This window comes from Blennius ocellaris, assembly GCF_963422515.1.
Source record: "Blennius ocellaris genome assembly, chromosome: 8".
NCBI lineage: Eukaryota > Metazoa > Chordata > Actinopteri > Blenniiformes > Blenniidae > Blennius > Blennius ocellaris.
The window spans coordinates 19,796,316-19,813,181 of NC_137657.1; the positions used below are offsets into that span (position 1 = coordinate 19,796,316).

At 43.7% G+C, this 16,866-nt stretch overlaps 3 protein-coding genes across 4 annotated transcripts; all 3 read left to right on the top strand.

Moving 5' to 3' along the window:
* Window positions 1–1,719: 1,719 nt before the first annotated feature.
* Window positions 1,720–9,504, top strand: wdtc1 (WD and tetratricopeptide repeats 1). 2 transcript variants are annotated; one of them, XM_080501525.1, is made up of 16 exons: window positions 1,720–1,842; window positions 2,351–2,491; window positions 2,612–2,695; window positions 2,814–2,860; window positions 3,694–3,805; window positions 4,359–4,546; window positions 4,635–4,817; window positions 4,926–5,020; window positions 5,154–5,269; window positions 5,360–5,435; window positions 5,554–5,650; window positions 5,757–5,927; window positions 6,022–6,257; window positions 6,473–6,641; window positions 7,412–7,604; window positions 7,971–9,504. In XM_080501525.1, exons 2-16 carry the CDS (start codon window positions 2,426–2,428, stop codon window positions 8,166–8,168), a joined length of 2,031 nt encoding a protein of 676 aa, XP_080357651.1. In that variant the 5' UTR covers window positions 1,720–1,842; window positions 2,351–2,425; the 3' UTR covers window positions 8,169–9,504. The 2 variants fall into 2 exon arrangements, with proteins under 2 accessions (XP_080357651.1, XP_080357652.1); XM_080501526.1 differs by lacking the exon at window positions 1,720–1,842 and adding an exon at window positions 1,876–2,246.
* Window positions 9,505–10,959: 1,455 nt separating this feature from the next.
* On the top strand, window positions 10,960–14,875 carry LOC308133638 (transmembrane protein 222-like). The gene is made up of 6 exons (XM_080501103.1): window positions 10,960–11,094; window positions 11,309–11,393; window positions 11,684–11,715; window positions 11,814–11,910; window positions 12,000–12,130; window positions 13,868–14,875. Exons 1-6 carry the CDS (start codon window positions 10,976–10,978, stop codon window positions 13,953–13,955), a joined length of 552 nt encoding a protein of 183 aa, XP_080357229.1. The 5' UTR covers window positions 10,960–10,975; the 3' UTR covers window positions 13,956–14,875.
* A 308-nt stretch (window positions 14,876–15,183) lies between these two features.
* LOC308133236 (trophoblast glycoprotein-like) lies at window positions 15,184–16,632 on the top strand (the record flags this gene model as incomplete). Its single annotated transcript, XM_080500537.1, has 2 exons — window positions 15,184–15,443; window positions 15,663–16,632. The coding sequence occupies 2 exons, from the start codon at window positions 15,184–15,186 to the stop codon at window positions 16,630–16,632; spliced, it is 1,230 nt and encodes a 409-aa protein (XP_080356663.1).
* Between the last annotated feature and the right edge of the window lie 234 nt (window positions 16,633–16,866).

Here is a 16,866-nt window from a genome sequence, read left to right on the forward strand (position 1 = left end):
AGAAATGCTGATTATCTGCGTGGCTTCAATAGAAAGACACATTTGTAAACAAACAAAAAAAAAATACAATAGTTAAAATCTCTCTTTTGATATTGTCCCTTGGAGAGACCCAGGGAGAAACACAATTTAATCAACATTCAACAGGAGGACAGAAATGGAAAAGAGGCGTTATAGTCAATCTTGTTGTAGACGTGTGGATAATATTCCTGCTGGCTCAGGTTCAGGCCCGGGATGTCCATCGCCGACTTGCAAAGGGACAAAAAAAGAAATCAACACATCTTTAATATACATTAGTTTTGGAGTGAAATAGTCACAAATAACTTTCAATGATAAAATAGAAACGGTTACTCTCACTCAGTCTTATGTCCTTGTATTTACAGAACTTCTAAACCATTCTAAATTCCAAAGAAATGAACGCAGGAGAGGCAATTGTGGAGCAGCAGTACAAATACCTTTACATCCCAAATCAATATTTCTAGAACAACTCATTTTAAGCAAACGGATTGAGAACTATTTTAGTCATAATGCAGAGCATCGATCACAATATAATAGTGATTGACAAAGTTCAGTTTGTAGTTTGAAATCTTCCAATAGTGACCCAGTCTGCACATTTAAATTTTATGTATATAGATTTTCTTAACGAAGTGATAATACATTCATATTCAAAACATAACATATACTGGGTGTCTACAATATTCACTGATTAAGGAGCCACCTAAACTCATGATGTATACCTACACATATATGGGTCAAACCAAATTAAGGACATAGTGAAATGTTGATAGTTTTTCTAAATTATCTTCAAAACAACTTGCTAAACTAACCTAAGTATTTTGTTGCAATTAGTTTGAGACGCTGATAATATCTTTGAAAATATCTTGTGTGTGCCAGGCTTCTTGATAATCTATTGCTCAGTCATCTGGCTGCTTTCTGCATCACAAAGATCCTCCATGTCTTCCTCTGTGAGCAGTGCAGGAAGTCTTTATATCATTGTGCATGTGTCTCTTTAGTCTCTCTGCAGTTGCTCCATGGATCTTGATTTACCTTTATTTATTCATCGTAACTTATTCATGCATTCATTTTCATTAGGCTGGATTAGTGTAACAAAGTGTTTAAAGGTCTCTGTAAAAAAAAGTTAGACATTTGTAGCTCATCTAGAATACTGAGCCCTCAGCAACACAAGGAGGTTGGAGCACATTACACCAGAGCTTAAACTGAGAGTCAAACAACTGACTTAAAAATGTTACTTCTGGTCCATAAAGCTTTGATTTGTCTTGAACCTTTTGAACCTTTTGAACCTTTTGAACCTTGCAAGTCTGACAAAAGTAACACTTAAAAAAAAAGAGTGTCATCATATCATGAACTACTTTTGTGACCTGTCAGTGACATTTGAATGTAGTGTATTAATTGTGAGCTCCTGACCACAGCACTACACTTTAATCATGATTTGTATTTTTTTTATTTTCTGTAGAGTTTTAAATGTGGAAAGAAATCAGTAGAAATTGTAAAATAAAACAGTCGGTAACTTTCAGGTCTTCATTTTCTATTGCAGAAATACAAGCTACAGGTTTAGTCCATAACTAGTTTGGTTGTGTACGTTTATTGTATTGAATGTGAAACGTTATCATGAATTTCCGGGATGGGGTTTTAACTGCGAAGCATTCCGGAAGTGTTGGTGGTGTCGGGCCTGAACAAAATTGCGTGATGACGTCAGAGGGAGGCGGTTCATGTCGTAGAAGGTATTAGCTACAAACCTGTCAACAAACTCGCACCGAGTCCACTGGGTGGCTTTTTTTTAAATGGACATTTCGTGACAGAAGCCTTTTGGTATCCAGGGAAGCGGTGAGAATGACTCAGGTGTCGCAGGTTGTAATTAAAGCGCTGCAAACGCTAAACGTCGCATGAAGTGGCGGTTGTTTCGCTAGCGAGGCTCCGTCAGGACGCTAGCGCTGCTCGGTGGACGACAGGTCCCCGAAAGGCCCGGTGTAAAGCTGGCTAACGTGTCCTGCAGGCTAACGGGGCTCGAACGTGTTAATAAGTGTCGCCGTGCGGCTAAGCTGGCTTGTGTGGCAGCGGCACTGGCAGAGCTGCGTCGCTATCATTAGCTTGTTAGCTCATGGAGGCGCCTGGTCGGTGTTTGTTGACCGGAGCAAACACTCTCTGTGCAGCGAGCAAAGTCTGGAGACCAGCTAACACTGTTGGATGTGCTTTTGTTCAGCCGCTGGTCAAGGCCATGCCTTTCATATGTAAATAAACCTAATGCATAAATGTTATTGTATCTAATCTTGGCATTTCATCTGGTATTAACTGAACACGCCCCCCGCTGATCTGTTTCCCCCACCTCCTGCAGTCGAGCCATAAGTAAATAGGAGTAAATGTCACCAGAGCTCTGACCCCGGGAAACCTCCAGCCCAGATCCTGAATTATGTTGTGCGGTGAGGCCATGACGACTTTCAACATCACCAGAGATATCCTGCACCGGCAGATCAGGGTGAGTAAACAAATGCCAGGGCATGACCTGAATGATACCAGGGCACAGTCGGCGTGTTTTCTTTTTTCATATGCCGGAATCTCTTGTGCAAAGCTTTGACCTGTTTATTCATGTCTTCAGGACAACAAAGCATCCGGCTTCCAAAGGTCCTACCACGTGACTGACCCCTTCATCAAGAGGCTTGGGCTGGATGCTGAGCTTCAGGTCATTGATGACTTCCACAATTGTTTTGTGGAAAAAGATATGAATCTTGACAAGATACTTATGTGTCATATTTATTGACTTTTCTGACAGTCTTGTTTGAAATCGCTTGTTCCAACAGGGCCATACGGGCTGTGTGAACTGTTTGGAATGGAACGAGAAAGGAGAGTAAGTCTCTCTTGAAATGCACTATGATCATATCAAACACTGAACTCTATAGATTAAAACTTCAGCTGTGGTGATTTCCATGTGTGGTCTCCAGACTAACATTACGTTTCAGTGACATGTTGCACTGACATGCCAAAACAACTGCAGTCTGCCATTGACTCTCAGGATCTCTTCTGTAGAGCGGCACACAGTCCTTCCAGAACTTGTTCCTATATTTGGTACATTATCCTAAACGTAGGTTCACAATGTCCCAGAGGTATTATAACGGAAGCAACATTTGATGCACATTCATTTTATTACGCGTCAAACTACACAGTGACTCATTCCCTTCGTCCTGACAGAGACGATTCAGATCTTTCATCGTCGGTTAAAAAAATTATACCTCCTCATGACATTTTGAGACGTCATGTTGCATCTCATAAAGCATGATACTATTACGTTAATTGTTTTAATGCACCATGCAGTACACTTCAGTTTGCTTCGTTTGTCCTCTCAGCTTCTCATTCAATTTCTCACCCACCAGATTTGACTAGTAATGCTGTACTGTGTTTCCCATTCTGATTGTTGTCATTGTAGCCTTTATTAAATAGTTTAAACCGTAGATCCATTGTGTTCCTCTACATTGTGTCTCTGCTCTAAAGAGGCCTCATCAAATCCTGCATTTTCTACATAGCACCTACCTGATGTGTATGAATAGCACCTGTGATCAATGCTCTCGATCCACTGAGCAACTGCCAATTTTGTGTATTTCCATCCAATAAGACGTTTTGTGGCATCAGAACTCAGCAGCTAGCACATATTTGTCTTGATTTGTCCTGTTTGTTGTTGTTCAGTTTGCTCGCTTCAGGGTCGGATGATCAACATGCCATCATCTGGGACCCATTCAGGCATAAGAAGCTTACAACTATGCACACAGGCCATGCAGCAAATATATTTTCTGTGAAGGTAAGCTGCACAGATCGCTGAGTGGACGCGTAGAGTATGGAGACGATTATCTACCGACGGATCATAAAGAGACAAGTTATCATCTAATATGAGGACTTTTTTTTTTTTAACCATTTTTGGGGACCACTGTACAGAACAGCAAAAGAATTATAACAGGCACTTAACTTCATCTTAACAAGGGTATTAATCTCATAAATACAGTGATGGAGAACTTCAAATGTTTATCATAAAATAATGCAAAGATTGTTTATTTTGAATATGAACATTATGCTTCTATACTTTATACAATTTGTTTTGTTTTAATCATTTAGATTTTATGATTAAAAATGGGCCTTTTCCTCCATGTACCACTAGAGGGACATCTGCATCGTTTTGAGTTTGAGAATTACTTAATGACTATACCACTGAATTGTATTGGGAGCACATAGCAGTCTGACTTTAGGTGAAATACTTGAAGGTGGTGCCAAGTATGAAATAATACTCTTTGGGTTGATATGACGGTGTGAGCTGGGCTCCCTAGATACATGTGAAACTTTTGTGTTTATCCTCTCAGTTCCTCCCTCACTCCGGGGACAGGATCTTGATCACAGGTGCCGCCGACACAAAGGTCCACGTGCACGACCTGACGGTGAAGGAAACCATCCACATGTTCTCTGACCACACGAACAGGGTGAAGCGCATTGCCACAGCACCCATGTGGCCCAACACCTTTTGGAGCGCCGCAGAAGATGGAATAATCAGGTTCGGCTGGCACGTGAATAAAATGCAAACAACACTTTAATTGGCCCCTCAATTCAAATGGTCCTTTTCCTCCCCGTGGCCGTGGCAGGCAGTACGACCTGAGGGAGAGCAGCAAACACTCTGAGGTGCTGATCGACCTGACGGAGTTCTGTGGTCAGCTGATTGAAGCCAAGTGTCTGGCGGTCAACCCGCGGGACAACAACTACCTGGCTGTGGGAGCCAACGGGCCGTTTGTTCGCCTCTATGACATCAGGATGATTCACAACTACAGGTTAACCCACTGCCGCTTTGCGATGGATATTGGACAGACGCTTGAATGTGGGCGTTTCGATGTGGAGCGCCAAGGCGTGTAAAACCAACTCTCTTGCTCTTTCCACAGGAAGTCGATGAGTCAAGGCTCATCAGCAGCTGTGCACACGTTCTGTGAAAGGCAGAAACCCATTCCAGATGGAGCCGGGCAGTATTATGTTGCAGGTCTGTATGTGGCAACAATATTTATTAGGATATATATCTTTTAATGACATTGTACAACGACGAAAGCGGTAAATGAGCAGGTCACGAAGAGGTTGGATGTGACGGAAGACTTCACGTTCTCTAAATGCTTTAGGACATTTGCCGGTGAAGCTCCCGGACTACAATAACCGCCTGAGGGTGCTGGTGGCCACCTATGTAACTTTCAGCCCGGATGGCACTGAGCTGCTGGTTAACATGGGCGGGGAACAGGTAACTTGTCATAACATGAACGCTTAGAGTCGAAATGCTCGTTTGCAGAGTCCTGTGGTTCACTGTATTTATTTTATTTGGCTCTGGTAGGTGTACCTGTTTGACTTGACGTTCAAACAGAAGCCATATACCTACTTGCTTCCAAAGAAATGCCAGTCGTCAACAGGTAGATATGATATGCCATTTATAACAACAAACGGTATCTAATCACCGTAGTCGGCAGTAATCGATAACAATTAAATGTTGGGGGAAACTTTTCATTTCTTAAACTCTTGCTTTTCTAGGTGACGTACAGAATGGAAAGACCACCAATGGTGTCTTCAATGGAATTCATCGTTCAACCAGCCATGGACACTTTGCTGGAAATAAGTTGCACTCGAGGTGAAGCTCTGTTTTTGCATTTCATTGTTGTTTTGAGGAAGATCTCAGGCTCCCCTTTGTCACTAGTTTGTTACCAACACTGAGCATGTCTCTTTCTTTATTTTAGTTCTGCTGAGCTCCCTCCTCACTTGGAAAGGATAAAACAACAAGCCAACGATGCATTTGCACGGCAGCAGTGGACGCAGGCCATTGAACTATACAGTTTAGGCATTCATCAGGCCAGCTGCAACGCCATGCTTTACGGTAACCGGGCTGCAGCGTACATGAAACGCAAGTGGTAGGTGTTCCCGTGGTACATACGAGTTCTACGATATTCCGCCAAGGTTTTAAGACAAAAAGAACCAACGCGTCTTCGTTCTGTGACCTTTCAGGGACGGAGACCATTACGACGCCCTCAGGGACTGTCTGAGGGCGCTGACTTTAAACCCCGGCCATCTGAAGGCACACTTCAGGCTGGCACGCTGTCTGTTCGAGCTCAAGTATGTCACCGAGGCTCTGGAGTGTCTGGAAGATTTCAAAGGAAAGTTTCCTGAGCAGGCGCACAGCAGTGCCTGCGATGCCTTGGATAAAGACATCAAGGCCGCTCTCTTCTCAAAGACGGAGTCAGGTGGGCAAAAAGCGAAAAAGCACTTCGCTGGTTGGCGTTTGCTTCTGTTCAATAAGTATGCGCACAGACGGATTGTGAACCGAAGACCACCCTTTGAGTGACTCGAGAGCAGTTAGTGTGTTTTATGATGTATAAACTGTTACTGTGTGTAAACGGTCACGGCAAAAATGTCTTCATGTGTATGTTTTGGGTTTTTTTTCTCTTGATCTCTCCAGCTGATGATAAGAAGTCCAACAGCTCCGTTCGGTTCCACTCGTTCAGCCGTAAGGAGTCCATTCCTGAGGACGAGTTGGTGTTGAGGGAACGCAGCTTTGACTACAAGCACAGATACTGTGGACACTGCAACACCACCACCGATATCAAAGAGGCCAACTTCTTCGGAAGGTCGGTCACACTTCCCTGTCAGTCTGCAGTAATTTCACTAGAGGGCAGTCTTCTGCTTAGCAATGAAAAGTGACCCGGTGGGTGAATAAAGCCAGCTGTATAATGCTCGCGCAACAGCTTTAGTGTCAAAGCCATTCCAGGAGAAATACTTTTTACTCTAAAAACACTTTGTTTATAATAGATTGGTTAAAAAGGTAAGCTGGTGGCACATAAACTCGTATAATCTTGTCTTTAACATTAACCGTCTTGGTGGGGAAAACAAAAGTAAGGGAACGTTATGAGTCATTCAGATTTTGCAGTTGCCTCCTTATTGCAAACTCCACTTTTAAACTGTTCTTCCCCCACAAATATTTGACTGTTTCTTTCACCCTACATGACTTTACAAATCACATCACTCGCATACATTTTGACAAGCTTTTATATGCAATGAGTGATTTTGATTAGGGTTAGTAATTTTACATTTTGTTATCAGTCAAAATATCCAATCAAATGACCTCCGTGCCGCCATTGAAGGTAAGAAATGAGAGGCAGGTGTGTTATTCTGAACAAACACCTCAGCCTTTATGAGATGGGAAAAGATTCGTCTGAAAAATGTGAATATTCTGAGAGATTGTTATAGATCTGATTATTCCCCGTGCACTCTTCCAATGTCTTGTGACTGGTGAAGTAATTGGTCAAACTGTGAAAGGTGAATGTGAGACAGTTTCCAAGAGAATATATTATTTCCTTAAGAACATCATTTCTTTTTTTGTTGTTGTTTTTCTCCACAGCAAAGGTCAGTACATCGTCAGTGGCTCAGACGATGGCTCGTTCTTCATCTGGGAAAAAGAGACCACTAACCTGGTGAGGATCCTGCAGGGGGACGAGTCCATAGTGAACTGCCTGCAGCCGCATCCCAGCTACTGCTTCTTGGCAACAAGTGGAATCGATCCTGTGGTCCGATTATGGAGCCCCAGACCAGAGGTGAGCAAATTTATTGAGTCTTAAAATGCCTCAGTGACTCTTTTCCCGCTACCCCGTCACTGCAGAATCTGGCATGCACGTTCCTCATCGCAATAGCGCGTAGTTCATGATATCTTGGCGTTCAAAGACTACCAGGAAGCAGAGAAATGTACTAAAGTGTAGTGTACTAAAATATGAGGTGGCTCCCAGACTTCCTAGATGCAATCTAGAATAACTTCCTGGTTTATTTTTAGTTTTTTTGACCGTTCCCCACCCATTGCACAATTCTGCAGCCATAAAATTAAGATGCATCTAGAAGCAAAAGGGTTAACAAGAGGGATTCTATTTTTTTTTTCTCACCATGCGACTTGCTTTCTTGCGCGGCAGACGGACAACGATAACGGGCGAATCGTTGAGGACATGGAGGGTGCTGCTCAGGCAAATCAGCGGCGCATGAACGCCGATCCGCTGGAGGTAATGCTGCTGAACATGGGCTACCGCATCACGGGCCTGCGCGGCGTCGGCCCCGACGGTTCGGACGACGAAGACAGCTCAGACGGACAAGTGCAGTGCAGGCCAAGCTAAGCAAACACTCCCTTCCATTCTGTTGAATGGATCTTAAGAAACAAGCGACTCTCCCAGCTCCCGTTTGAATCCCCCGCCACCTCGTCTGACAGAACACTGAGTGAATGTCATGTCACATCTCAGCACTATGCATCACCCTCCCCCGTCCTTTGAGGGGGCCGGGGGGGGAGACCACTCTGGGAAGAGGAATTCATCGAGGGCAGACGTCATGCCCTTCTCGCCCCTTTGACACCAACAACACCTCAGCCTGCCCCGCTGCCTCATGGGGGTAGGGTGGGGGTGGAGGTGGAGCACCTTTTGGAAGAGCACTTTTCACGTCACTCCCCAGTTTCTCCCAAAAGAAAGATGGAGTTCAACAAAAGACCCTTCCACAGGTTTTTTTTTTTTTTTATGTTCAACACACACACTTACAAACAGGTAAGAGGAGAATGCTGCGGTCTGGTGACCTATTTTCAGGTCACCGTGACCACGGAGTGAACTGCGAAGCATCAGATCACACACACCAGAGAGCGGGACTTGTGTTACGTCTCTGGTTTGATCCACTGAAGGGGAGACGAGCGTCACCGTGCCCGCTCATTTCTCAGAGGCTGCTTGTCCAAGTCATCGATACTAAGTTAGACTCTTGCCTAATTTCCCGTGACGAGGGTCACAGGAAGTCTCAGAAAAAAACGTTACTCACCGATTTGTGAACGTTGTCGGTGATGGTCTGATGAAATGTATTTTCACACTTTTGTTTAGTTTACAACCGTGAGGAAAGCAAGAGGGTTCTCCTGCCAAAGGTTGTCATCTCTAATTTCAACAGCCAAGGATTAATGTTGGATTTGTCCGTTTCATTGATACTTCATTTTGGCTCCTTTTTATTTGATTTTTTTTCCCGTTTGTTTTCCACAGGCGAATTTTCAGTTATAAAAGCGGTATTACTTTACAAACTCAAAACTTTCTCATACCGTTTCTCATTTTAGTCCCGCTGATTGCACACATCTTTTTAAATTGACATTTCAGAGTCCAACTTGCCGGGTCTGAGTGGGACAGCGGATGTTGTATGATCAATGACAGCCGGGCACAGAGGACGCAGTCGTGACGAGGTTTTCTTGCTTCTCGCTGCTCCTCGCAGCGCGGCTTTAGCGTTGTTGCTCTGCTGCAGCCAGGTGTTCACTTCTGCTTGCATGGAGTTTTTCTGTGATCAAAGTGAGAAAACGCCTCGATTCTCTATTGATGAACGGACTCGCAGGGCTTCCATGTGTCTTACTTTGCTCATTATGTTGTTTTTCTTTGAGAAACCCTGTACTGAAGTTTGTCGAGGGGAAAAAAAAGACAATAAAATACTGAACACCGACTTGTCAGTGTTTGTGTGCTCCTTTTGGTTCTCTTGAGGAAAACGCTATTGCTATTCCAGTTACTCAACACATGCAGCTGTAATGTTATCTAGGTTAGAAAGATATACTGTCTGTGACGCTACTGTGTGAAGTTTCCTCTCGTTTATCAGTGTCTCTTCCATTGTTTTTTTTTTTTTTTTTTGCTGACTATCGAACAACAAATGGGAGCAGAGTACATCGCAAGCATGAGTAGTTAGGGGAGCCGCTCATTCCTCGTGTGCTGTGCAGTAATGAGGTGACCCAGCTTCAGGTGGAGTGGAGGTTACGGTGATATGGCTGAGTGAGCCGGGGCGAGTGGATGAGAAGCAAAGAAAAAAAAAAAAGCCTTATGCACACGTTTGATAAATTAATCATTAAAAACAATGACAACACATTAAAGTTCTTTTTTGGGGGGTTTTACTGAAAATTAAGAGTTGCTACAGCTATGGAGGAGATGTATAAAACAAGCTTCTGGGGGCAGGCCATGGTGAGACCCCGAGCTTCTCATAAATGTTCATTATGGTTTGTTTTTTTTTGTTGCGTGTCCTCCTTTCACTGAGCCTCAGCAAGTATCCCTTAAACAGACACAAATTAATTACTGGAAAATAGAGGTTGCACATTGACACACATAAAAACAACAAGAAACCTTATTTAAATGAATATGAGCAGGATAAAGGTATTCAGTTGGTGGAAATTTGGTGGTGTCCCACTGAAAGGTGTATGACCCAATGACATTAAACTACACTGAATGTGGAACATTTATCAATTAATCACTAATATAGGTTTTATCCCTGGTGTGTTTTGTCACTTGAGACTTCACAGATGTCCCAGCCAAATGAGGGTTTTGGTCATATTTAAATTTATTTTAGTGCATCTTCTAATATACACGCAATTAACTCATGTCCATACTGAATCATTCTGTTTCTGGAACAAATCCTTCGGAAATAAATCATTAGAGTCTCCTATTTTGATCGGATCACGGATGGATGGATAGATGGATGGACACACAGACAGGTTGGTTGACAGCCAAATAATTCAATTACTGAGCAGTTTGTTATCCCGCCACGCACTTTATAACACCAGCATGTGCAAATTATAGAAAATACACCAGACATCAATCTGCACAAATTCGGGTTCATTAAAATTGTTTGGTGGCGTTGCACTTTTGTGATGATCATGTAGTAGTCATTTTTTTTTACCACTCTGTTGGTATTTTCTCTTTGGCGTTTTTGGTACTAAACAACAACAAAAACAACAACAACCCACAAGCAAGCGTAAGACTGAACTCTACATGATTGTAAAATATCCGAGCTTCTGACGGTCCCCAAACGCCACAGACGAGCCACACAGTTGAGCCGTGTTGCGTTCACGGCCCGCGGCGGTGGCGGATTTTACGTGCCTGCGGTGCTTGCGTGCGCCACTGCTGTCTCCCCGGTGTCGCTCCGAGCTGTGATGGCGGAGGCGGACGATATCGACATAATGATGAACTACCACGGCGATTTCGTCAAAACCGACAGAAAAATCAGTCGTTACCCTTACTGCATTGTGTGGACACCCATCCCTCTTCTATCGTAAGATTACTAACGCGTCATTATAGCTGTCGCTTGCTGTAGCTTAAGCGCTTCGTGTGACAACTCGAAGCTGCAGGTTGTTATTTCGCGAAGGCGAAAAGAAGCGCTCATTTCAGCTCATCGTGTATATGAATATCTCTGGAAATTACCCGTGTTGTAGTGCACGTTGTGCTACATTTGTGGGTGATGCGTGGTGTTTGGGTGCCTCCTGCAGGTGGGTGCTTCCCTTCATCGGTCACATGGGCATCTGCACCTCTTTGGGCGTCATTCGGGATTTCGCAGGATCCTACTTTGTGTCGGTAAGCAAATCCGATCTGCATGTAATTCGGTGGGACTGAAATTACAATGCACTCTTTTACTGTGAAGCCAAGGTGCAGTGACGGCAATCCTTTACTGTCCTTCCCGGTTTATTACATGGATTTGTTTGGTTTTCTCTCTGTTAAAAGCACCTCGAAACGACAGTGTTGTATGCGGTGCTGTATAAATAAAGCTGAATTGAATTGAAATTCTGCTGCATCTATTGGTAACAATGATTAATTAAAACGGTAAAATGCACGATTATTGTTGAAATCTAACCTTTTCTCTGCAGGAGGACAACATGGGGTTTGGAAGACCCACAAAGTGAGTCCATTTTTGAAAATCTGTATTTTGAATGTATAATTTCTTCTCAAAATATATATATATATTTAAATACAATGATGAACATGTTTCCTTTTCAGATATTGGAAGCTTGACGTCGACAAAGTCTGCGGTAACGGTGCAGCTACATGGGATAAAGCGGTGCACGATGCATCTGAGGAATACAAATGCAGGCCGGTAAGACAGTGTTTAACAGCACACAAGTATTTAACGTGCTTTGACCGCATTAGCAACATATTTAACAATTCTCTCCTATCTGACTGCAGCACAATTTGTGCTTAGACAACTGCCATTCTCATGTGGCCATGGCCCTCAACCTCATGCGCTACGACAACAGCACTTCGTGGAACATGGTGAACCTGTGTGTGCTGTCTCTCATTCACGGGAAACATGTGAGGTGAGTGTTGGACTGTTGTCTTCTGTTCCCAGCGTCGGCGGTTCCGATCCTCCATCTCACTCTGCCCACGTGTCAAAGTGTCCTGTGAATAACGGTGTGAAGGTGTTGCTGAAGAAAAGAAGAAGAAAAAAAGCAAATACATGCCAGAAAAGTGAAGTCTAACATTTACAGGTTGCATCTCCATCTCCGGGCAAACACAGATACACAAACAACGACACGTGCATTTATATCCATGGACAGTTGGATTGGTGGCATTTACTTCAGTAAAGGTTAAAAAAAATTGCAGGTTCAGACAGCAATGATTTGGTAGATATTTAGTTCATTTGATTTTTCAATTACGTACACATTTTTAGATGTCTTAGTCAAGGAGACGCAAAATAGAGGCGACCCAGTATACTCTATGATCTGCCATTCATTTTTAAGTGCAGTAAGATTGTACTTTTAGGTTTTAGTGTAAGATTACTGTTACTTTTGCAGTTCATGATTATACAAGTTGTATGATAAGTCAAGTTATTTATGTCTAAATAACCCAGTATAACACATTTTTATCATAATGGATGTCTTTATAACTTACTATTCCCTCTATGCTGGGAGGATGAGACCACTGGGAGAAGGGAGGATTGGGAGCAAGTTATAATAATGAAATAGCCACAAAAAGTGTCTTTTTAAATTGGGCCACATTTGTATCAGCCTCTGGTACCAGATGTTTTTTCGCACCTCTAAACCAAACTATCCTCTGAGATAGCAATGCCCACCCCCACGGAACACGTTTTATCAAAATCCTTCCAAAAAAAATTGAAGATGATGGGATAGCCTGACACGATCCTTTCACAGTGTGCGAGTCGTCTGGTAGTAGTCAGCTTGCCAACTCCACCATGAGGAGGCAATGAAAAGCTGTTGTATGGCTCTTATACATGCTACTGACACACACGTCTGTTAAATAAATACGTCTGTAAATTGCCAATAAGTCCTATTTACTCGGACTTCGATCCATCAAGCACATTTGGCACTGGGTGATTTTTTTTCACGAGGCACCATTTCGAAAATAAATAAATGATCAGGCCTTTCAGTCATCTCAGATTTATTGCCAAGAAGCCTTGTTTCAAAAAACAAATACTAAAAATGTCCTCAGTTATTTTGTGCATAAATCAAAACAGTAAGATCAATGTGCCTCCTGGTGATACTCGGCGAAACACGTGAAGCATCTTCATCACAAATATGTTGCGAAGATGTTGATGGATGCGGGTTAAGAAACATATGGCCGAGAGAACACCCCCCCCCCCCATTATTCTCCGCTGACCCACATAGAGGTTGCTGGCGTCACAGTTGGCGCTGCCTTCACACTCCCACAGCACAGGGGCTTTTTAAAAACAGAAGGAGAGCCACGCAATTCATCACCGACAGCAGCGCCTCCCCTCTGTGTCACCGCTGGAGGTCACCTCTCCGCCGGGGCTCCCTGCGCTGGCTGGGTGGAGAGGACGAGAGGACGCAGGGTGGGGGAGCATCCACGGCGAGCGAGGAGCTCTGCGGCCCTCTGGGAGTAACGACATTGGATCATGTGATCGCTCGACACACCTCGCGTTGCCCTTCTCCGTCTAAAGTATCACCTGAAAACAGTGCAGGTTTTACCCTCTCTGCCATGCCGTCAATGTCCAGGTGTTGACGGTGTTGACGGTGTTGACGGTGTTGACGGTGTTGACGATGACGTTAACACGCTACCCTCTTTTCATCCTTCAGCTGGGCCGCTTTCCTGAAGACCTGGCTGCCCTTCCTCATGCTGTGCGGAGTCCTTGCCACATTCATCCTGACATTGAACCTACAGTAATGTAGCGAGAGCTGCACCGGGATGACTCACAGACTGGGAATACACTTTACGCATCACCACTGACGTGTGTAATTCCTTTTTAATGGGATGCTTGTCGGTCAAGAAAATACAAACGAGGGGATTCTGTCGTCGGTTGTGATCTCAAGGATATTTAGGGACAAAACCTGGTGGTGGCTAGTTTTCCAGTTAACGACTATATGATGTCACAGTTGATCATTTTCTCTGAAAATCTTTAGTACAACCCTTAAGTTTTTCCATTACATTTGATCATATTGTGTTCTGTGGTAGCGTTTTTGTTTTTTTTACAGTATAATGAATGAGTTATCTCCTTGCAGATTGGGCTTCTGTAGAGCAAATGTAGAGATGCATTTTTCATGAATGCCAGTGATAAACATGTTTCCAGACTCGCGAATATTCATCGGGGTGATGAGTTGCTTCAAAATGTATCATGGAATCTTAATTCTGAATGTATTCATCAATCATCATTTGTCTGAGAAATAAGAACTTGCTACCAAAGATAGAATGATGGAAGAGTCACATGTGGGGAAAAAAAACGTGATATTGTTCTCTCCTTAATAGCTTTTTTCTTTAGTGTGTAGAGATGTCTGTATGTGTTAAGGGATTACAGTATTATTATATCATTATTAATTATTATTATTATTATTACTGCTGCTCTTTACCTATGTATCTTTTAGTCCTGCTAAATAAGAAAATCTATTAGCAATACTACATTACATTTTTGTCCATTACGCTGTTTTTTACATTTGTTTTTACGGCTCCTTTTATCATTCTTTCCTGCTGTATATCCTTGCATAAATTAGTCCTTATTACATGTGTTTTGTTATTTTTCGTTGTAACTTCATTTTTGGATGCGCTCCACACTGAGCCTGCTCGAGTGTGCCCTGGCTGAAAGTGGTGTGGGTCACAGGCTGTGGATGCCCTGATCGTCCTCTGTACCTTTAAGGGAACCACGCGCACCTTTTTCCATCCAGCAGATCCTCTGTGATGAGAACCACCATCAATTCACAGGACCCCTCATTTCCACAGCCGAGCACATGAAGGAGGGCGGAGGCTGGAAGCGAGCAGTCTTCTCTTTCACTACAGGGTCTGATTAGTCTCCTGCATTTGAAATTCATTTTTGGTAACTTTTTGTTGTTGTTGTTGTTGAAACTTTTTTTGTTTTCTTTTGTTCTTTTGTTCTTTTTTAAAATCGGCTACTATTTTAGAGATGAGTATTTTTGCACTCCGTGTGTTTTGGGGAATTCTTCTTTGTGCACCATGCCAGTGCTTGGAGTGTCTGTTGGGCTGTGAGTGTTTCACCGTCACCCGCACAGTGAAGTGTGTTTCGAAGGATCTGCGCGCAGTGCCGCAAAACCTACCGGGATATGTCAAGACTGTCATTGTCACAGGGAATAACATACACCAGATCGGACCCGATTCCTTTACACAGCTGGAGAATGTCACAAATGTTATTTTAAGCAATAACAGGTGAGAATGTATCTTGTTTTTTTTAATGCTTTCACTTGTGTTTATCAAGTCATATTTGAATAGTGTGACTAAACCTCTGGATGTGTATAGAATAAATTTTGATTTCAGTTAATATGTTGGGTTTTTTTTTTTTATTCATTTATCGTGACTTGTTTTTCATCATGAGAATAATGTGAAACGAATCAGAACCAAATATTAAAATATTAGTGGTCTCCTCAGCATTACAGAGATGGCGTCCCATACCTTTTCTTCCCTCGGCAACCTGCGATTCCTGGACCTCAGTGGAAACCGGCTGGCTCTCATCCACCCAGAGGCTCTCTACATCCCCGGCAGTCCTCTGCAGCAGCTCAACCTGAGCTGCTCACTGTACAACTTCACCGCTCTGACCGACCTCACCACGGCGCTGCGCTGGGGCGGCCTCGGAGGTCTCCTCCGCCTCGACCTCTCCGGGAACCACCTCGCCCTGCTGCCCCCGGGGATGTTCTCACACATTCCCAGTCTGCAGGAGCTTCTCTTGACGAACAACTCGTTGGTGGCCGTCTACAGTGGCACCTTCTCCGGCATGAATCATCTGAAGGTGCTGGACTTGACACGCAACGGCTTCGGGACCTTCGGGGCCGACGCTCTTCAAGAGCTGGAGAAGCTTGGAGATGTCAGAATCCATCTGGGCGCCAACCCCTACTCCTGCTCTTGTGAAATCCACAGTTTTGTTGAATGGTTGAATACAACAAGAGTTCAAGTAGACGTGGATGATGTGAAATGTGCGTCGCCAGGTGGGTTGACCAACACGCGACTGCGGGGGCTCAGTGTACAGGCCATTGGGTGTGTCGCTCCGGTCCTGGCAGAGGTCACGGATCTCTCCCTGCAGACGTCGTACGTCTTCTTGGGGCTGGTGCTGGGGTTGGTGGGCATGGTCTTTCTCTTTGTGCTTTACCTGAACCGCAAAGGTATGAAGAAGTGGATCACCGATACGAGAGATGCATGTCGAGATGTTCTGGAGGGGTACCACTACCGGTACGAAATCGACTCGGACCCCCGGCGGGGACGCGTGGCGTCTGATAGCAGCAGGGCACAGAGACACGTCACGTTATCACTGTCTCAACAGCTGCCCAATGACACGTGTATCGTTCAGACTCCCACTGACACGCCGGTCAAACAGGTGACAAAATCTCCAGCTGTCAATTCATGAGCCCTAATTGGAGTTGAATAGTTAAAACCTGAAGAGTTATAACTAACATTTTACTGAATGCTTACTTGTAACGTACAACAGTGATAACCTATTGAGATGCGTCTGAAATAATTAGAATATCAAAGTTAAGAGGCTTGAAAAATGTCTGACTGTGTATTAAATCTGAACTTTGTCAATAACTTTTACTTTGTTTTCTACTTTTTGGAGATGCGCGTGTAAGTCTCACCTTAAAAG

What these genes read in the sequence shown, in the direction of transcription:
- wdtc1 (XM_080501525.1), top strand. Translation starts at nt 2,426, where the DNA reads ATGTTGTGCGGTGAGGCCATGACGACTTTCAACATCACCAGAGATATC. An exon ending in GGCTGGATGCTGAGCTTCAG is followed by an intron (nt 2,696 to 2,813) that starts GTCATTGATGAC and finishes TTGTTCCAACAG; the next exon opens with GGCCATACGGGCTGTGTGAA. An exon ending in GGAAATAAGTTGCACTCGAG is followed by an intron (nt 5,651 to 5,756) that starts GTGAAGCTCTGT and finishes TCTTTATTTTAG; the next exon opens with TTCTGCTGAGCTCCCTCCTC.
- LOC308133638 (XM_080501103.1), top strand. Translation starts at nt 10,976, where the DNA reads ATGGCGGAGGCGGACGATATCGACATAATGATGAACTACCACGGCGAT. An exon ending in CAGGATCCTACTTTGTGTCG is followed by an intron (nt 11,394 to 11,683) that starts GTAAGCAAATCC and finishes TTTTCTCTGCAG; the next exon opens with GAGGACAACATGGGGTTTGG. An exon ending in AGGAATACAAATGCAGGCCG is followed by an intron (nt 11,911 to 11,999) that starts GTAAGACAGTGT and finishes ATCTGACTGCAG; the next exon opens with CACAATTTGTGCTTAGACAA.